This window comes from Chaetodon trifascialis, chromosome 18 (assembly GCF_039877785.1).
Source record: "Chaetodon trifascialis isolate fChaTrf1 chromosome 18, fChaTrf1.hap1, whole genome shotgun sequence".
Lineage (NCBI taxonomy): Eukaryota > Metazoa > Chordata > Actinopteri > Chaetodontiformes > Chaetodontidae > Chaetodon > Chaetodon trifascialis.
Genome location: NC_092073.1, coordinates 24,593,685 through 24,615,687, shown reverse-complemented (window position 1 = coordinate 24,615,687; position 22,003 = coordinate 24,593,685). Strand labels below are relative to the sequence as shown.

The 22,003-nt window shown below is 44.5% G+C and overlaps 1 protein-coding gene across 14 annotated transcripts in view; it reads right to left on the bottom strand.

Moving 5' to 3' along the window:
- The window catches only part of epb41l3a (erythrocyte membrane protein band 4.1-like 3a), a 37,555-nt gene extending 16,598 nt beyond the window's left edge, over positions 1-20,957 (bottom strand). For 10 of the 14 annotated variants that reach the window (XM_070985607.1, XM_070985609.1, XM_070985613.1 and 7 more), the window contains exons 1-13: positions 20,883-20,942; positions 15,744-15,843; positions 15,485-15,664; positions 14,520-14,624; positions 14,391-14,433; positions 10,977-11,052; positions 10,767-10,888; positions 10,042-10,138; positions 9,827-9,914; positions 3,785-3,829; positions 2,132-2,284; positions 843-940; positions 507-682 (exon numbers count right to left, since the gene is read on the bottom strand). In XM_070985607.1, coding sequence (XP_070841708.1) covers positions 507-682; positions 843-940; positions 2,132-2,284; positions 3,785-3,829; positions 9,827-9,914; positions 10,042-10,138; positions 10,767-10,888; positions 10,977-11,052; positions 14,391-14,433; positions 14,520-14,624; positions 15,485-15,664; positions 15,744-15,833 — 1,273 coding nt within the window. In that variant the 5' untranslated portion in view covers positions 15,834-15,843; positions 20,883-20,942. Of the gene's footprint in view, positions 1-506; positions 683-842; positions 941-2,131; positions 2,285-3,784; positions 3,830-9,826; positions 9,915-10,041; positions 10,139-10,766; positions 10,889-10,976; positions 11,053-14,390; positions 14,434-14,519; positions 14,625-15,484; positions 15,665-15,743; positions 15,844-20,882 lie in introns of all 14 variants that reach the window. The other 4 variants (XM_070985610.1, XM_070985614.1, XM_070985612.1 and 1 more) reach the window with 3 other exon arrangements.
- Between the last annotated feature and the right edge of the window lie 1,046 nt (positions 20,958-22,003).

The window sequence follows — 22,003 nt, the reverse complement described above, 5'->3', positions numbered from 1 at the left end:
CACTACTACTAACACTGGGCTGAGTACTGTGAATACTGGGACCATAATTAAAAGTAAGGGGATCAGGAATACGACTACTAGGACCAGTACCACCACTACTGCTGAGATCAATAGTATTACTACTAGGACCAGTCCTACTACTACTCCAGGGACCAATACTATGACTACTGTGACCAGAACTACAATTACTGGAACAAGTAACACAACTGCAAGAAAGAATACTACTACTAACAGGACCAGGGCTACTAGCACTGAAACCAGTATTTCTGATACTTAGACCAGTACGATGACTACTGAGACCAGAAACTAGGACTACTGAAAATAGTAGTATGACTACCAGGAGCAGAACCACTATTACTGGGACCATAACCACTACTATTACCATCGAGATCAGTTCAACGTTTACTGGGACAATAAAATAGTACAAGTACTACCACAGGCACCAGTTCTTCTACAAGGATCAGTACTACGTCAGGGACCAGTCCTAGCATGATCAGCATGAATACCTCCATCCAGGCTGCGGCTCAGCATGTTCCTCTTGCTGATGCATCGTGGGAAATGTGGTGCAGGTCTGGAGATCTGAGCGCTGGCTCTGCGAGTCTGGATCTGAGTCCGACCGCTGTAGCGAAACTTTGACCCCAGAGACAGTAACTTCTTAGGGGTTTCTTCTGGGGACATCAGCCTGAAAGACAGACAGGGAGGGCAGACAGTTGTCAAATTGTGTCTTCACTTGATGTCACGTCACACTGTCCTGTCACATCATATCATGTTTGGCATCATGTGACACATTGTGTCATGTCACATCATGACCTTAACCACATCACAGAGCCACTATGACTGACCTGAAGAAGGAGTGATGCTCCACACAGACTTTCCACAGTCTTTTAGCCGCTCTGTGGTTCAGCAGCTTGAAGCCAATGGTAGACTCAAACTGGTCAAACTGGAGATATAACAAGAGACTCAAACTGGTCAAACTGGAGATATAACAAGAGACTCAAACTGGAGACATACCAAGAGACTCACATCGGTCAAACTGGAGATGGACAAACAGATCAGGGATATATCACTGACAGCTGTGTTGCATGGCATTTTTGCTGTTAGTGAAATGTTTCTTTGGTCTCTAATCAGCTGGTTTATATTTAACTTCATGTTTATTTTTAGAAGAAATGTTTTTCATGATATTTGCGAACACACTGGTCCAACTAATGAACCAATGATATGATTTGTGAAAATTTGTATTGCATGTAATGGGGTTTAAATTAGACTTTAGTATACAATTGTGATTCGGCTTTATATCTACAACCGTGGGATAAGAAAGGTGACTGGTTCCTAAATAACTGCGTCCAGTTTCCAGCTGTGCACTATGTCCTTTTGTGTATTACTGAATTGAACCTGAATACACTCTGATGAGGGCCCTGCTCTAAAACAAGTCAGTATTTTTCTAAGTGAAAGTAATGTTGGTATTTAGAGTATATATAGAGTATTTTGTCCTCCTCAACTTGATAACTTGGGATGATTTTTTATGATACTGATGTACTTTTATGATAAGTGATATCTAGTCCTGGACAGGACAGAAAACACCTATGATTGTAACTTACAAAACTGTCACAGTTAAATTCTGTCTGATTAGGGCACCTCAGAAATTATTTTCATGATATGTGTGAACATACTGATCAAGAAATCACATTTTTGTCTTTTCAGAGGTTGGACCAATATGGTTGAACCCCCTTGATGGAGATGTCACGTTCATCTGTCGAACACAGGTTCAGAGAAAGATTTCTAAATTACTGTTGATGTAGATATGCATGGTCCATAGATAATGAATGTCTAATGCTGTTGGTCACTCCATGACTCCTAGTGACTTCATCAGGTAAAACCAGCTTGTTACATTTAGAGGACCAGGATATATAATCTGAGTGACAAAAAACACACAGTGGCAGCACCTTTTAGTTGGGGAACTCCTCCAACTAAAAGGTGCTGCATCTGTTGTGACATCTGACAGTAACGTAACATGCACTGATTGACCCGATCAGGCATGAAACATTCACAGGTGTCTGAAGTCCATCATTCCAGCTGTCATGTCTTCCTCCACTCTTCCTCTGTGGTATTGCTGTATGTGTTGGCATCTCACCTCTCCAGGTCGGATTTTGATGTAGAAGTTGTTCCGTTTGTATGAGATCTTCAGGATCTTCGGCCATGAGAATCTGTTGATCCTCAGTCTGTCTCTGTAGACTAGTAGACCACTACTGCACACACCGAGCATGATGGCCACACCCTCCGAGTCCTTCATATATAGACACACACACACACACACACACACACACACACGCACACACACAAAAACACACACACACACACACACACACACACACACACACACACACACACACACACACACAAAACACACATACACACACACACACGCACACACTCATGAATGACTACAATGGAACAGGCTGTTGCTCATTCTGTCAAATTGTCCTTCAAGGTCTTGTTCTCCCAATATTTACCATGATTGAACACAAGCATATTTTAGTCAGGGGTTTAGTTCACTTCATGGATCTATTCTTGTTTTTCCTCTATTTCCTAAAACAAAGCACATGCTCAGTATGTTTCTGATCGATCATCAAATTATGACTTTCCCATCACTCGCTTGTAAAGATAAGGCTGTAGTTTTCCTGAATGCTAGTCCAGCTTCCTGCTGACGGTTGGAATCTGAACCCAGATCAGAGCTGAGATCACAAGTCATTTCTCTGAAATCTGACATCTGCAGTTCAGTCTCTCACTGTCATCCAAAGCACTTGCTGTTTCAGTTAGCTAATGTAACGGTCAGACTGAAATACTGCTGAATTTTACTCTTGAGCTGTAGCCAAAAATGATGGTGATGGAGAACAACATTTTTTCCTGAATGAGAGGCCACCACCTCTCTCTGAAGTCTGCAGGAAGCAAAGCAGGCTGGTCAATTCAAAAGCAGAATCGAATGTGTCTTGCTCCATTACACATAGAAATGAATGGGAAGTGAATTTTGGTCTGACTGTGGCAGACGACTGTGGACCATACCACTATGTGTGACAACTCGAGGTTGGAACTATCTTCATAGAACAGCTGACTGCTGGGTGTTTGGATCCAAAAGATTTGAAAGAGGAAACAATCTAAACATTCCTATTAAATGACTTTCTAAAATTGTGATAATTGTGAGAAAAAACACAATAATATTCAAATAGAAATAATATTTCACAATGTGAAACAATATCTATTAAAGTGTGATATCTGTCTGTGTCTGTCTGTTTGTGACCAAATTTCATTTCATTTCATGACCAAAATTATGGCAAGGGCACACAGTCCAGGACAATAGAAAAAGACTTCTCACAACTGGACTCCAGTCCTGAACTGTATAACTAAGGACTTTGGGGTTACTGTATCTTAATATGAGCACACTGAAGGTTCCCTACAACTCGTCCTAGTCCAACACAGCATGTTTGGTTGTTAGGTATTATGTTGTGCATGTTTGTCAGCTGCAACATGAACACTAGCAGAATAATAAATATTCAATGGTCTTAGATGGATGGAGTCATGGCATGGGAGGACTGGATACTCCAGGAACACCTGAGAGGTGAAAATTATGTTTTCTGAAGTAAACAAATAGAAGAAGAAGTGTAGAATAAATAAAGGAAACACTAAATGATGACATCTGCAACAGTGACATGAAGATGCTGGTATGAATACTCATACAGTTGACACAAACGCATAAGAACACACCTACAGACAGAGGAAACAGTCTTACCTCTGACTTAGCTGAAGGCAAGCAATCAAATCGGCTTCCTACCATCTACTCCATTCAGACAGACAGACAGACAGACAGACAGACAGACAGACAGACAGACAGACAGACAGACAGACAGAGCAAAATATAGAAAAGAACAGCTGGTCTACATGGGAAACTTTACCATACAACTCAAAGATAGCAATGCTAACAGTACTGTTACATAGGTAGATAAATAGACAGACAGATTTTAGTGTCCCTAAAGGAGACATTTGGTTCAGCAGACTATGTGTTCTGTGTGTAGCAGATACATTTGTACAAAAATCATAGTGCATTATTGTGATTAGTTACGGCAGAGGGAACAAAACTGTTGCGAATACTTTTCCATCTAAGTGTCACGTGTCTGGGACCAGATGGGAGTAGAATGAAAAAGAAGGGAGTGTCCAGCCTCATGTCATCTGGTGTTTCTGTTATTGAGATCTGAGAGGCTGGGTGTTGGGAAACCAATAATTTTCAAAGCAGCATATTTGATATGGGACAACTTGCTGCTGGAGACAGACAGCATTGTGAGAAAACAGGGGGCAGTAGAGTAATATGAACTGAATCAGTCACAAGGTTTAAGGTTTGCTGACATGGTTAGTGTTAGTGTAGATAAGTCGCCAGAGTCACTGTCATTAAGAAGTGAAGTATGACAAGACGTATGGCAGTTTGGGGGGGGGGGGGGGGCATACTCGCAGAACTGAGGTGTAAGAGGATTCTGATAAAGGTGCTCAGTGGTTCCAGCAGTGGATGGAGGAAACATGCAACAGCAGTCCTCAGCTCTCCTCTTGGCCTTGTAGGCAAACTGGTGGTGGTCCAGCTGTAGACTGACAGCTAAAGGTGTTCAGTACCAGTTTCTCCAGGTGCATCATAATTATTGAGGATGGTGCAACTGGTCAACAGTGATAGTTTGTGAGGGACGGGACTTCTTCAGCACCAGTATGACAGCGAATGTCTTCCAGGCAGTGGAAACTGTTGAGTTCCTGTACGCTGTTCTTCTGTTCACAGAAGAATGATTGGAGAAGAGGAGAGAGCTCCATGGCACAGTCTCTGGACAGTCCTTGACAGCACCCTTGCCAGGATGCTGTAGGGTCCTAGGGTCCTGCCTGCTTTGCAGCAGCTTAACTGTCACCTTACATCCTCTTGTGTGCAGGGTGCAGGTGTAGTGATTCTGTGATTCTTCCCACTCAATAACATAGTTAAGGATGTCAAAATGGACATGGGAATTATTCAGGGCTATAGCTCAAGTGACAGAGTCTGTTGGAGTGTGAGGAGATGGTAGATCTTGCGTCACACCCACTGAGGGTCTTTACTTCTTGAAATGCTTGTCTGATGTTCATTTCACTAAATTCCTGTTCAAGTTTGTCTTTGTATCTGAGTTTGGCTTTAATCATATCAGTTTTAACTGTGTAGCTTGTTGACTTGAAGAATGCCAAGTTTTTGCAAGGACTTTTATTCTGTTTTAAACTGTATTTAATATGTGTGGATGTCCAATGTTTGGTGTTAGGATGTTCTTTGAACGTCTCAACAGGAACTGTGGTTGTGATGCAGAACTTGAGGTAGTCTGTCATGACAGATACTCTCTCATTTAGATCTCCATGAACAATAACTCATTCTGTGCAGGCTAATGCTCCCTGTAGCTGTTCAGTTACATCCTCACATCACTGGCTGGTGCTTTGGGTCTGTGGCTTGTGATGCTTCAGTTTAAGTTTCAGCGATCAGTGAAACCAAGTGGAGGGTGAGCTTATGCTATGGTAACATTACCATAGCAAAAGTCCAGGCTTTTTCAGGTTGGTGAGAGAAGCTAAATGACTGTATAGATCTATATCTATAGCTATATCAGTCAACAACTCTGGTTCTGTCTGGAGGAGCCTCAGACAAAACACAAACCTAAAGCCCCCCACTCTATTAACAACTTGTGCCTGGCCAATAAACTGCATGAGTTCTGCTGTCCATTTGAAAAACAGTGGGTCAGTACTGTCACCATTTTCTGTGACTCCATCCACCAGCTCCAGCCCACCAACTGGACTTCTCCACAACTGCCCAGCTCAGAGGCCCCTTCTTCTCTATTACTGTGGCAACTCTCTCCATTCTGGAGAGGGAAGTCAACAGGCTTTTTTTGAGGCAGAACACCCATAACTCCGAGCCAAACCTGACCTGACCCTGCCTGACAGGAGGCAGGACGAGAAGCTGGGAAAACATGTCTCAGACTTCCAGACCATCAGCACCAGATCTTCCCAGGGCTGCATCCTTTCCCCTCTGCTCTCTCCATGTACAACAACAGCTGCGCCTCCAGTCATCAATCTGTCAAGCTCCTGAGGTTCATGGATGACACCACCACCCTCACAGATTGACCATCTATTGACCTGGTGCAGGCCCAACAACTTGGAGCCCAACTCTTTAAAGACAGTGTAGATAGTTAGAGAAAGCCCAGCCCCACCCACCCCCATCACGGGGGAGTGTGACTCCACAGTTGATATTGTGGAGAGAGACTGGGGTCCATGTCTCATGGGAATCCAAAAGTGAACAATATTTTCCTAAACCTAACCAAGTAGTTTTGATTCCTAAACCTGATCAAACTGTGACAGATTCACAACATTAGCCAGATAGAAAGTCTTTGTGGCAGGAAGGTTTTGTTTGTCACTGGGATGAAAACATATTGGATGAACAGAACAGTTGCTCTGGCCATTTGGCACTTGGTAAGAGCCCAGTGCATCTCATACAGACGCTGAAAGTGCTTCTTTGTGCTTCTGTATGAAATACTATGGGGCATGGCAAAGTGCCGGTATTTGACAGTCTGGGAATGAGTATAGGTTGCGTATTATTACTCAATTATTCTCACAGAGTATATGCCTGGTCAGTGACAATGGCGGTGATTTCCCAGCTTTTTAATTCATTGGATCTCCCTGCCTGCCTGATTTTGTGTTTCTGGTTCCTCTTTTTTTTACCCATCTATCTTCTGATATTGTCCATCTCCACAACCTACTTAACTGTTGCTGACCCACATCCTGCTTCTTAGGTAAGTAAAGTCCGCTTTTATCTAAATGCTTCAATTTATCGAGACCTTCTGAGTTAGTTTTAGAGGTTAGACTACTGGTGGCATTTTAAATACTACCAGAATGTCACTGTGTTGTGTAAACTGTGTTCAGTGTGATCAGCTCTCTATGGATCTTGTCAGAACTGTTGCTGATTCAGATCTGACTGCTATGAAGTAGTGCCGAACTAGAGGCAGATCAGTGAAGCTTCAGGCTTCTCTCTGTGAGTTACTGAGAGACTGAATCAATGGAAAACAGCCAGGATGGAAAAATCATTACTGTCACCCTGAACACACACACACACACACACACACACACACACACACACAGATGATTGATCATGAACAGGAAGTGGGTCATGTGTTGGTGATTGATCAGATTGTTGAGGATCAGAAAGCAGAACAAATGACAGAGCAAACACAGCAAATGTATCTGTATTAATCATTTACCCAAATATGTAAATATATAATTGCAATAAAACAACTTTTAAGGGGTTACTAGTTTTCAGTAGCTAAAAGAATTTACCCATTTATAAACAATTTTCTTTCTACAGTTATTCAGAAATATATACTGATAAGACAATAAGAATATTTATTCGAAACTGTTCTGCACACATCATGTTGTAATTTAACTCCTGTACAGTTTATTTAATGCAGTGCCATCAATGCCAACCATCACCAGGTTCTTAAACTTTCACAAAGTAAAGAGGTTCAGACCTCTTCCAATAGAAAGAGGGCTGGAGATCACTGACAACAACAGACTGGAAGTGAAAATGTATAATATAGCAAAACTCTAACAAACCTTCTTTAAAATCGTAGCATCAACCACAACTAACCCACCAACCCAAATATGACAGAAGCAACAGTTAACTAAAACTAGAAAAGCTGTTAACGAAAACCCTTCCATCGCTCAAAGATGATGGTGATGATGATGATGATGATGATGATGAAAAACATAAAACCAAAATCTGAACGATCAAAAACAAAGCAACATGGCACCTGGAAAAGAAATGTAATATTGAATATATTAAATGAAATTCAGTTTCCAGTTTAAGCAATACATACAAGCATCCGACTGTTCACACATACATCTTCTTGCATTCGCTTTGGCATCTACTACAGTGGCAGGTGGTTCTCAGCTGAATGCCCACCTGATTTTACAAGTCCTAATCCTTCCTCCACCATCTGCAAAATGTATGCAATCACCATAGCAGCCATTCTTTGGGGGCAGAAATAATCCAAGACGACCATCACCATCTACTCCAACAACAGCACCAGTTTAGACATCATTAACTGAGAACAGTTATGCAGTTCGTGTGTAGACTCACCCTAGTTTTGGCCCCGCACCAGTTCATTATCCAAGCTTCCCACATCCCAGGTTACAAAAACTCATTTTCTGACTGCCGTTTCTCGTTCCAGAAATTCAGATAATATATACCAGGCTCTGACCGTCTTCTGTTCTGTTTATAGCCACCATCTTCAAGTGATCCAGAAGACAGAAGATTTAGCCACTGTTTCACATGATGCCATCCTCACCAGCTTTGCTTGGCAGCTACATTCATCATATCTGACCAGATGGAATAGTGTCAACGCTTTCCACAATTCCACCTCCAGCTTCATCACATCCAACCATAACATCTTCATAAACTGTCCACAGGGGCACTGTGTCCAGCCTTGTCTCACTCATACATCAGCAGGTTAATCAAAGGTCTCCGTAAGGCCAAAGCATGTCAAAGTGCCAAAATGTTTGCCCCTCACTTCAGACCTCCTTGCTGCATCACTACTCTCCACTCAGGACTCATCTGTCTCCTTTTATAGACAAAGTGTTAGAATCCATGTTCCATGGCTTTCTAAGCTTCTTAGAGTTCTGCTACCCATCCATCCATTATCTATACCACCTATCCCTTTCGGGGTTGCGGGGGCGAGAGGCGGGGTACACCCTGAACCGGTCGCCAGCTGATTGCAGAGTTCTGCTATCCTCAACTAGAAACCATCTCAACATGCAACATGTCTGACATATCCATCCATTCTGACTCTCTTATCTACCAACATAAATGCAGCAGGACCAGCCAGTCTGGTCTACTTCTAACTCTTTTGACTGGATTTGTTCCTAATACAAACCTATCAATTACTTATTTATGACTTCATAAAGGCCTCAGTACTAGCTAGTGAAGCTTCACCCAAAACCCTCTGACATTCCCTGAATTATACTCTGGACATTCCTTCGGCACTGAAGCCGCATCTGCAACTTCTAGGCAGGGAATCCCTGACCACAGCACTAAAAGTCTCACCTGCTGATTTTCTCCGTCATTCCTCGCATATATTCGCAATGACCTGAAGGACATCAGAAATGCTCATCACATCTTTCCTCTTGAACTTCTTTCACGTGCACCAGAAATCCCAAGCATCTGAAGAGATGGCTCTTCCATCCAGAGTCTTGACTTCTTGAGTCTCGAGTTCCCTCCTGTCTTCCTGCTGCTAACAGACACTGGTCAATCATCTGACTCCTCTATCCAATCATTTATGGCCCAGATTTCGCCCCTCATCCCCTCATCCCTCACTCTTCCCCTTACCCCTTCACCCCTCTACACTCATCCCTCACCCATCGTCTCCTCATCCATCATTCTGTTCTCCCTTCATCGTTCACCCCTCATCCCCCATCCATTCATCCCACTTTTCTCTCTCCAGACCCATATACATCCATCCTCCATCATCTTAGCTCTCCTCCATCCACAATATACATTAAAGTATTCTAAATCCATATCTCATTGGACTAGTCTATACTTTATCATACATCTATGCTTACCACTGAGGCTTCAGTCAATGGTGTTTTGAATTGAAGTATGGCATGTTTTGCAACATCTGGGAGGGACTAAAGATTTCTAAATGACTTCTTATTGTATTTCGTAAGTGAACCTACATACATGAGCAGCTCTTGTTTTCTGTTTATATGTAGTTTAGGGTTAGCATCATATTTTGTATGTCTTTACCTTTGCATGATGAAGGTCAACTCCATACATGGAAAGCTTCTTTACATTTTCCAGGAAGTGCATCTCTGCTTCAGCTGGAGTCATTCCTCTGAACATACAATCAATCACATGTTTTATAATTGCTTGTTTCTTTTTTGTTGTATTATTGTTTATTGTTTGTTTTACTGCTTTAAACACAGTAAATGTTATTTTATTTAATGTTTAATATACAGAACCTGTATGCTTTATGTAGCTCCATGATCTTCTCCTCCATTTCTTTTGTTTGATTTGGGGCAAAACTGAGTTCACTGACGTAATCTGAACCACACTCTTCTGGAAGAATATATATACATACAGAGAGAGAGAGAGAGAGAGAGAGAGAGAGAGACAGAGAGAGAGAGAGACAAAGAGAGAGACAGAGAGAGAGAGGTGATCAGAGACAGACAGGTCATATGAAACAGACAGGGAGATAAGACTTATCATGGAAATTCAGACATTTAAGGTTCAGTTAGCATTTTATCATAGCTTTCAACTGAATCTCACATTACAGTTCAATACTGAGGTGATGTGATGACATCTGAATAAGATCAATTTACTGAAGAAGGCTGTGATATATGGTTAAATGCTGCAGACAAAAACTAGTGAGTAAACCTTGATTCTGGAACACAATTTCAGAGATAATCTTCCACAGTTTAGTACAATAAGGCACATTAGAGCACAGCAGAGTAGCTCAATGTGATTTTTCTGTATGTAGTGTACTGTATTAAATGTTTATTATTCGTCTGATTGTTATGTGGTTACTGCTGGCTGTGCAACAAATTGCCCCTCACGTATAATAAAGATGCCTTGAACCTTGAGTAAAGCAAATCGGGCTATGGTAGTGTAAGAAAGACTTAGTAGAGGAGGGTACAATGGAGTGCAATAGGACATAGTAGGGTATTAGTGCAGTAGAGTTCAGTACCAGGATCATAGTCTCCAAGCTCTGATTGGATGGTGTAGGAGCCGAGGACAGTGTGTGTTGCAAATGAGCACGGAAGACGACCAGAAACAATATCCTGTCTGAGCTGGAGACAAAGGAAGTACCTGTAGACAGACAGGAATGCCGTGTTTCTCAGGTGTACAAACAACTGAAGACATGAATGATTTTTGATTGGCAGGTGAGTGAAACTACCTGGTGATGTCCTCAGAGAGCTGGGCTGGATCAGGAGGGTAAAACTTCACATTGAATGAGAAATTCCAGGGAACACCTGGCAAACACAGGGTAGGGAATAATTCGCAAATTACAGTTAACCTGAACTAACCATCTCATCTCATCTCATCTCATCTCATCTCATCTCATCTCATCTCATTTCATCATCAACTGCTTATCCGGGGTCAGGTCGCGGGGGCAACAGCTTCAGCAGGGAACCCCAAACTTCCCTTTCCCGGGCCACATTAACCAGCTCTGACTAGGGGATCCCGAGGCGTTCCCAGGCCAGTGTGGAGATATAATCTCTCCACCTAATGCTGAGTCTTCCCCGTGGTCTCCTCCCACCTGGACGTGCCTGGAACACCTCCCTGGGCAGGCGCCCAGGGGGCATCCTTACCAGATGCCCGAACCACCTCAACTGGCTCCTTTCAATGCAAAGGAGCAGCGACTCTACTCCGAGTCCCTCACGGATGACTGAGCTTCTCATCCTATCTCTAAGGGAGACGCCAGCCACCCTCCTGAGGAAACCCATTTCAGCCACTTGTACCCGCGATCTAGTTCTTTCGGTCATAATCCAGCCCTCATGACCATAGGTGAGAGTCGGAACGAAGATTGACCGGTAGATCAAGAGTTTGCTCAGCTCTCTTTTTGTCACAACGGTGCAGTAGAGCAAACGTAATACTGCCCCCGCTGCTCCAATTCTCCGACCAGTCTCACGTTCCATTGTTCCCTCACTCGTGAACAAGACCCTGAGGTACTTGAACTCCTTCATTTGGGACAAGGACTCATTCCCTACCCGGAGTAGGCAATCCATCGGTTTCCTGCTGAGAACCATGGCCTCAGATTTAGAGGTGCTGATCCTCATCCCCGCCGCTTCACACTCTGCTGCGAACCGATCCAGTGAGTGCCGGAGGTCACAGACAGATGATGCCAACAGGACCACATCATCTGCAAAAAGCAGTGATGAGACCCTCAGCACACCAAACTGCAGACCCTCCTCCCCCCGACTACACCCTGTCCATGAATATCACAAACATGATTGGTGACAAGGCACAGACCTGACGGAGACCAACCCCCACCAGAAACAAGTCCGACTTACTGCCGAGTACCCAAACACAGCTCTTGCCTTGGGCATATAAAGATTGGAAGGCCCTGAGAAGTGAACCCCTCACCCCATATGCCCGCAGCACCTCCCACAATATCTCCCGAGGGACCCAGTCATATGCCTTCCTCAAGTCCACAAAACACATGTAAACCGGATGGGCATACTCTCAGGTCCCCTTCAGGATCCTTGCAAGAGTAAGTAGCTGGTCCGTTGTTCCACAGCCAGGATGGAATCGCATTGTTCCTCTTCAATCTGAGGTTCCACTATCGGCCGAACCCTCCTTTCCAACACCCTGGAGTAGACATTACCAGGGAGGTTGAGTAGTGTGATGCCCCTGTAATTGGCACACACACACACAAGGGGACCACCACCCTAATTTGCCACTCCCTAGGAATTGTCCCAGACTTCCACACAATGTTGAAGAGACGTGTGATCCAAGACAGCCCCTGAACACCCAGAGCCTTCAGCATTTCTTGACGGATCTCATCAGTCCCCGGGGCTTTGCCACTGCGGAGTTGTTTGACTACCTCTGTGACTTCCACCAGGGTAATTGATGATGATTCCCCATCAGCGACCAGCTCTGCCTCAACAATAGAGGGCTTATTGGTCTGATGCAGGAGTTCCTCAAAGTGCTCCTTCCACCGCCCGACTACCTCCTCCGTAGAGGTCAACTGTGTCCCATCCTTACTGTACACAGCTTGGATGGTTCCCCATTTCCCCTTCCTGAGGTTTCGGACAGTTTTCCGGAAACACCTTGGTGCTGACCGAAAGTCCTTCTCCATGGCTGCTCCGAACTCCTCCCACACCTGCTGCTTAGCCTCCCCTATGGCAGAAGCAACTGCCCGTCAGGCCTGTCAGTACCTTGCAACTGCATCTGGAATCCTCCGAGATAACATATCCTGGAAGGACTCCTTCTTCAGTCAGATAGCTTCCCTGACCACTGGTGTCCACCACGGTGTTCGAGGGTTACCGCCCCTTGAGGCACCCAAGACCTTTAGAACACAGCTCTCCGCCACAGCTTCAGCAATGGAAGCTTTGAACATCGCCCACTCAGGTTCGATGCCCCCAATCTCCACCGGGATGCCAGAAAAGCTCTGCCGGAAGTATGAGTTGAAGATCTCTTAGACAGGGGCCTCTTCCAGATGTTCCCAGTTCACATGCTTGGGTTTACCAGGTCTGTCTAAAGTCTTCCGCCACCCTCGGACTCACCACCAGATGGTGATCAGTTGACAACTTCGCCCCTCTCTTCACCCGAGTGTCCAAAACATGTGGCCTCAGGTCAGATGATACGATAACGAAATCAATCATCGACCTTCGACCTTTGGCCTGGTACCATGTACACTTATGAGTGTCCTTATGTTCGAACATGGTGTTCATTACGGACAGTCCATGACTAGCGCAGAAGTCCAGTAACAAACAACCGCTCAGGTTCAGATCAGGGGGCCATTCCTCCCAATCACGCCTCTCCAGGTGTCTCCATCGTTGCCAACATGTGTGTTGAAGTCCCAGAGAAGGACTAAGGAGTCCCCTACCGGAGCCCCATGCAGGACTCCACTCAGGGTCTCCAAAAAGGCCGAATACTCTGAACTGCTGTTCGGTGCATATGCACAAACAACAGTCAGAATTTTCCCCTCATAACCCGAAGGCGTAGGGAGGCGACCCTCTCGTCCACTGGGGTAAACTGCAATGTAGAGGCACTCAGCCGAGGATTTGTGAGTATCCCCACACCAACCCGGCACCTCAGACCTTGGGTGACTCCGGAGAAGAAAAGAGTCCATCCCCTATCCAGGAGAACGGAACCGGAGCCCCACCAGATCCAACGGGTAGCGCTCTATCTCACGCACAAGCTCCGGCTCCTTCCCCCACAGAGAGGTGATGTTCCACGTCCCCAGAGCCAGCTTCTGCCGCCCAGGTCTGTCAGTGACCAGGTGCTCACTGACGGGCCCTCTGTCCAGGCCTGGCTCCAGACAGGTATCACCTCTTTTTTGACATTCTTTCATGGGATCTGTTTGAACCATTCTTAGTCTGGGCCCTCGCCAGAGACTAATCTGTCATGGGAGACCCTACCAGGAGCACTAGGCTCCAGACAACATAGCCCTCAGGTTCACCGGGACACAGAAACATCTCCACCACGATAAGGTGATGGTTCCCGGAGAGGCTGGACTAACCAGTTAGCCAGTTAACTAATCAATGCATTTTCTGCTGGACCAGAATCTGCTGTGGAAAACCAGCCAGTCAGGATCAATCTTATAATGCCTTGCCCCCCTTAGAGAAGCGGCAGAGCTACTGACCTCTGACCTGCTTCTTCATCTCTTTTGCTGGATCCAACCAGTTCTACAAGACAAAAGGGTAAAGGTCAGATTGGAGATCAGACAGACAGACAGATAAACAGATGGACAGGTAAGCAGACAGACGCGTACTTTGTTGTTGTCTGCATCTCTGAAGGACAAGGCGAAGTAGTCTCTCTCCAGCAGGTTGATGTGTTCACAAACCTTCTCAAACAACTGAAGCCCACGAGCACGTTTCTACACATGAAAGGCAAGAAAGGGTTACTTCAATAATATCAGTAAAAAAAACATTCTGCAGGAGAAATTCTGTCTTTAAGTAGCATGATGTTTACTGTTACTCCTGTGCACACACAGTCAGGGTTGAGTATGATTGTCTTCCTGAGGTTCCTTTTTGTGGTGGTTTTGAGGGTCTTTGTGGCCCTTGGGCCTGTGCCTGTAATGCAGTGATGCAGTAGAGGATCTGTATATGTCATCCGTGTGAGGTGGTGTTTGATAATGTCTGTGTTTGTGGGGCTGTGATGTGTCTCCTATAGTGGTCCAGGCCTCCGATTGACACTATACAGATGTCAGAAACACTTTTACACACTTTTAAGTCCTAGTTCTCAAAAACTCCTGTCCTCAGGTCAAATGAAATAGAATGAGACAAAACCAGCAACCCTTTTCCTCAAATTTCTAGTTTATAAACCTGTTGTCACCTGATTAAGGTCATTCTTCCATCCATAAAAGTGACATGATCAAAACTTTTCCGTCATTACAAAGATTCAAAACAAGGGGAACAAAAGGTGCAGAAACAGTCCAGTCCACTTCTAGGAAAACTGCATAGACTACATTTTTATTGATTAGCCAATCACAAATACCATTCATTGTTATCTTTTTACACCTCCTCCACCTGTCTAACTTGCATCTGACTCCATCCAGCTCACCTGTCTGATTTCCATCTGTCTTCACCTGTTTCCATCCCTCACCTACACTTGTGTCCTGTCCTTGTGTGACATTTGACCTCTACCTGTCTCCACCTGTCTCACTTCTATTTGCCAGACCTCTTCTCTCTCCACCTGTTTGATCTCACATGTCTCACCTATCTCCACTTGTCTCACCTCCACAGTGCAGGTGAACAGTGAGCCGTCCAGCAGGGTCACTTTGGTCTGCATCGTCCTGAAGCTCAGTGGGTTTCTGGCCGGAGAGCGAGCGATCCAACTGCTTGATGACAGGTGACTGGTTGAGTCCTCAGCCAGTGAGCTCTGAGCTTGGATCTGAGATGGCCCGACCTCCTCTCCCTGAGGACACAGGAAGTGATGTCAGATTTCACATTCCTGATCAATTATCAGTTTATTGATTGTTCTTTTCTTTTTTTACCTGTTTAGGTGTAGAGTGTGCAGCAGCTTCAGGGAAAGACTCCGCCTCTTTGGGCTGGTCCTCCTTTGGCTCACCTGGTTCTGTCGTCATGGTGATTCACCTGAGACACAGTGAACACTTGGTATCATGGAGATTAGTGATGTGATGTCAGAACTGATGAGACTCATGATTGGCTCCTGACAAGAGAGAGCAAAAAGAGCTGAAGGCTGATTAGCTGTCAGGGAAACACTGCATTCACGTGTGTCTGAAAATAGGAAACTCGTCATTCCAGCCTCCATCAAATCAACTAAATCTAACCTTTCATAGAAGCTGTAGGACAAATACGCACCTGAGTGCACTGAGCTACAGTAATGCTGCAGTCACAGCAGTATACAAAGTATACAATACAAAGTAGTATTCTCTCGCCTCTCATTAAGCTGTTGCTCTCTGTGTGTGTGTGTGTGTGTGTGTGTGTGTGTGTGTGTGTGTGTGTGTGTGTGTCAAACATGTTATTTACATACTCTGCTCTGATTGGACAGTTGTTTTCTGATGGTGCTGCCATACAACACACAAGAAAGTAGTTCAAATTCACAAATTAAATTTGAGTAGATGTGTTAGCAGTCTTATTTAAACCCAGCCGAATTTCAGTATTAATGTTTCGCGTGAGAGTCACAGGACCTTCCCGCAGATCATTTAATGAGTCTGAAACTCAGTACTAGGGTTGCCATCTTTCAGAAATGAAAATAAGGGACACCCACCACAGCTCCTCGGGGCCATGACCACCACGGCCCAACTCCCATGAAGTGGGGCACTCGCAGCAGTGGTATGTTTTATTTTGTGCCACTGCTTTTAGTAAAGGGGTGATCAAGAAAGCAATACTTGATCTTGAAATGCTTTATTGCCAGTGAACACATTCTTTATTGTGCAACATTGTTACATATAAAGTGCTGTTAATTAGCCTACATAAAGCCGTAATTACAAGCATCCCTATTGAACATACAATGAGGAAAATATATAACAAAGTGCCATATGCACACAACTTATTTATTGCCCAATCAATTAACCTAGTTAATGAGATAGGTCAGATGAGGTCATCCAAACAGTTAAACCACACTAATAAAAGAATTTATGCAATGATCACTGAACACTGTATTCCTCAAAATATAAACATTTTGACATAGATTACACAGAAAGCTCTACAAACATTTTTAATCTAGGAAATATATATTTAAAAAATATACGTTTTCTGTTAACAATATTTATTTATTAACTGACTGGGGTCCTGCGTAGATCCTGCCACGACAATTTTGCTGGCCTTGGTATTTCCTGTGTTTTATTTTGTTCATTATTGTTAGATTTAGTGTTGATGTGTGTGTGACAGACATGTGTGTTGGACTTTTGTGAAAATACGGAACAAATCGCGTCCCGTATTGAACCAATACGGGACGCAACATTTAATTGTCAATTAAAGTACGATTCCGTATTTTACGGGACGGGTGGCAACCCTACTCAGTACTTCTGTCAGTACAAACTGATAATAAAGGAGACCAATGTTATTACAACAAATTCACATTTTTATCAACTCATTTTCAAGAATCATTTTCTTCTGAAATGCGTCATTTCACAACAATTCAAATATCTCAAACATTACCAAAGCAACAGCCAATGTACTCTATAGGAAACTGCATCAACAGATTAGCTGGCTAACAGCAGTGCTAACAGCCCCCATCAGTCACATGACCCTGGCCTTTCAGGTTGTAGCAATCTGTGGAGAAAACCAGTAAATAACTCAGTTTCACAGCCCTGATTCCGGAAAAGTCTGGAATCCATGTAAAATGCATTTCCATTCAACTGACAGCAGTTTTCTGAAGTGTCTCTGAGTCCATGTGTTCATCTCCTTTATCCAATCATGTGTTCACAAAGCATCCCAGCATCCTCTATGATCGACTGAGCCTTTTCAGGATATCCCTTTCATACCCAGTCATGGTGCTCTCACCTGTTACCAATCAGCCTGTTTACCTGTGGAATGTTTCAAAATTCTGGTTTCAGATTATATGAATGCAGGATTAATTTTAGAACTCTCCTGTGTCTTCCTGTCCATGTCACTATTTGATGATGTCATCACCCTGAGCCCAATGGTTACCATCTGTCAGGTGAAGGGTTGCCATGGTAGCACAAGGGATGGGGGCAGAGACAGAGAGATTAGGGTTGAGAGACAATCTAATGTAATCTGGTTTGGTTTCAGACAGACAAGGATGATGATGATGGTGATGATGATGATGATGGAAAACAGAGCAGAGAGCATCTCTTCTGGGTAAAATTAACCAACTTATTTGGTTAATGGGACCTGGTCACATTCAGAGTCTAAATGTAGAATTCATATTTTATAAATACAAACTGATCATTTGTTGTAATGGCCAGCACTCTGTCCCTTGCTGTGGTGTGCTCGGGTGGTGGCATCAGACTCAATAAGCTAGTGAGGAGGGCCAGCTCTGTGGTCTGACTGGAACTGGACCATCTGGAGTCAGTGGTGAAGAAGAGGATAAAGGACAAGATTAAATCCAGCCTGGATAACCCCCTTCACCTTTTCTATAATGAGCTGTGACAGATGGGCAACTCATTCAGCCACCAGATCACCTCGCCCAGGTATAAAACAACCCTATAAAACGACTTCAGGTGCTCCTTTGTACCAGCCATCCTCTTCCCATCTTCAGCTTGTCCACAGATGCTGTGACGCCTCATTGCAGAATTTGTTGGTGTTTAACTGAATCCATTCTTCCCTCTACCAGTGAAATGTTCCCCGTCCACTGGCTGCATCAGAGGTCCAAAGCATGATGGATCCATTGACATGCTGGACAGTTGGAGAGGTGTTCTTCTCATGAAATTCTGCATCCTTTTTCCTCCAAACATAACTTGGCTCACTGTATCCAAAAAATGTCTATTTTAACTCCATCAGTCCACAGGACTGTTTCCTACATGCATCAGGCTTGATGCACACCACCAGCACCTACAGCGGGTTCGAATCCCGCTGTGGGCACTGGTGGCGTGTCCTCCACCATGCCTTCAGTGCCTGCTGCTGTATGTTCTCCCCATGCTCACCTGGGGTATCCTCCATAAAAATACCCCCACTAAAAACATGCAGGAAGATCACCACCTGACCAATGGTGACAAAGAAGTCCCTGGGCACCGGTCACCTGGCAGCCCACCGCTCCTGGTCTGCCGTGGAGGAAGGACGACCAGGATGGGTTAAAAGCGGAGAAAGAATTTCACAAATGCATAAAGTGTGCAGTCTCCCCCCCAACTTTGCATGTTGTGTATGTAATTGTGACTAATAAAAGGATTTCTTCTTCTTCTTCTTCTTAGATGTTCCTTTGAAAACTGAATTTTGTGGTGGGGATGCAGGAAAGTTTTCTTCTGATAACTCTTCTATGAAGAGGAGCGGAAGAGCTCTGATGTCATGACGCACGGTGCAGAGACAGCTGTTTATATAAACCGGGTGGTCAAAGTAAAAACCTGGGGTTGCACTCTCCTATGAAGGTCCCATTTGTGGAGGTGTTGCTGCACAGTAGAACACACCACCACTCCAGAGTCTGCTGAAGGTCTCTTGCAGTCAAAAGGGGGATTTGATTTGACTTTTTATATTACAGGCTCATCTCCATTTAAGTAATTTCTGGGTTACATGCTTCCCCTGTTTTACTCATAAGAAGGAGAGGTCGTTGTCCCCTCTGTCCAAATGCACCTCCACCACTGCTGCAAACTGAAAGGAGACTCAAGCTGCTGAGTAATGATGATTTAACGAGCTACCACCACCAGACCCTAGTCTTTCACCCTGGATGCTCAGATCAGAATCAGAATACTTTATTGATCCCTGGGGGGGAATGGTCAGGGATTTGCATTGTATCCACCAGTGGCCTGGAGGCCCCCCATGAGAGGGGGAGGACTGTTGGGGTCCTCCCTCACCCTTAGTGTTTCTGCTGTTTTCCCCTCCCTAGGCCTCCTGTTCGTCTTCTGTGTTTGTGTCTATGGGTGTGTCTGTTTCAATCCAGATGTGGTGACCTGCTTTCCTTCTCCTGCCTCACCTGAACACCTGCTGCCAGTCCACTCATCAACTGGAGCCTGCAGTAGATAAACCCTGGTCCTTCACTCTACTCTTCACAAATTCATTCTGTGTCATAGTGGTTCTATGTCTGACTGATTCTCCTGGTTCTCTACAATTTTCTACCTGCATAATCCTATTTTACCTGTACTTCAGGTCCATCATCTCCTGTATCCTAATTTGCCTGTGATGCCCTGATGCTCGTCAGCCTAACATCTTCTTCCTGAACGTTGAAGCCACTACCTGCCCTCTTTGCCTCTAACTAACAGAACATAATCCAGCCAGCTCTGCTACATCGCTCCAGATTCCACCACCAACTAATCTTATGATAAATCACTCTACGATAAATCACGCTTCAATTTTGACATGATCTACGGGTCTGAGCTGAGTTCTGCTTATACGTGTGTGTGTGTGTGTGTGTGTGTGTGTGTGTGTGTGTGTGAATGTTTATATAAAAATGTTTATGATATATAAATATCTTTACAATGTCATCTGTACAATTTATTACATAATGAATAATGTTGTATTTGATTTGATTTAGTTCTTTATGTTTTCTCAGTCACTTTACTGTCAGACACCAATTAAGTCTGATCACTGACCACGTGATCTTTAAACGCTCCCGTTAGAAAGAGTGAAGTTTCAGCTGATCACCAGAATGAGTCATACAAATTAACTAGCACGGGAAATATCAGTTTGTATAGAAACGCGAAACATTGTAGGAATATTAAATCTTAAGACTTCAGAAATCTTACAGATGCACATCAGAGACGTGATGCGGTAGTTTTTGCGGTCGGGAGTGTTTGAGTCTTTGTCGTCCTGCAGCAGGAAACACCCCGCTGCAACACACACACACACACACACACACACACACACACACACACACACACACACTGAGCTGCAGTGTGATGAAGCAGAATGATGCGCTCTCTCTCTCTCTCTCTCTCTCTCTCTCTCTCTCTCTCTCCCTCTCTCTGATTATCGATAATAAACTTAGAATCTCTTCCATCAGTGATCAATAACCCCTTCCTTTTCCCCTGCAGATGAAATCAGCGGCAGATCTTTACCTGTCCTCGTGCAGGACGTTCGCCCTCTTCCTCCCGGTAACGGACGCTTTTTTTTCCTACGTCATGTGTCTCCACGACAGGGCGCACGGCGGAGGAGATATGACGTCATGACGCACGGTGCAGAGACAGCTGTTTATATTAAACGGGGGTGAAAGTAAACACCTGGGATTGCTTCCTTGTCCAAAAACGCGCCCTTAGTGACGTAATTCTAAGTAATTTTCAAAGAAAATTTGCCCTCAGTTCCGACTAGATCCTGGTAAAGATCAGAGTTCTTCACAGAGCGTCTCAGGCCTTCAAAGATCTCCTCAGGTGACAAACTGTGAGGAGCAGAGAGGAGGACTTTGAGGAGGCCGAAGAGTTTCTGAAGAAAAGGAGGAAATGGAGGAAAGAGGAGGAGAACTCTTCAGCAGACACTGAATGTCAGATCAGACGGTGCAGGGATGATGTTTGCGCTCCATCTCATCTCCACCAACACAAGAACAGCAGAAATGAAAGAAACACTCAGACAGCTGAGCGCAGCAGTGATGAAGACTCAGGTCTGTCTCCACCTTCATCAGCAGAGCCGTCACACAAACAATCACAGCTGAATACTGAGGTGCAGTTCACCTTTTGTCCACTGGATGTCTCCACCTGCAGGTCACTAAAGGCCGTTCATGGACTCAGCAGCTTCCTGCTGCTGTGATTGGTGCAGAATTCTATCAGTCAACAGCTGCTTCTATAAGCTGGACAACAATCACACAAACTAATGGAAGCTGAGACATTTGTCCTCATTAAGGAGCATCAAATAGATCACATGCTAAAGTTCGCAGCACGCTAACAAATGTAAGCTAATGAACAGAACGGCTGTCAGCGTGTGAACAGGTGAGTGTGCAGGTAGACCTGTGATGTCAAAGGCTCCTTTTAAGGCACGACTCAGTTTATTGAACAGAGACTGAAGTCTACAATCAGGTTGGTTGATTTCACTGTCCACCACCACTGAGAATGTCAACCACACGTCCTCACTGAGGTCAAAGTTACAGTGTGTGTGTGTGTGTGTGTGTGTGTGTGTGTGTGTGTGTGTGTGTGTGTGTGTGTGAGTGTGTTACTCACCAGTGGAGACAGGAAGTGGTTGATCCAGACAG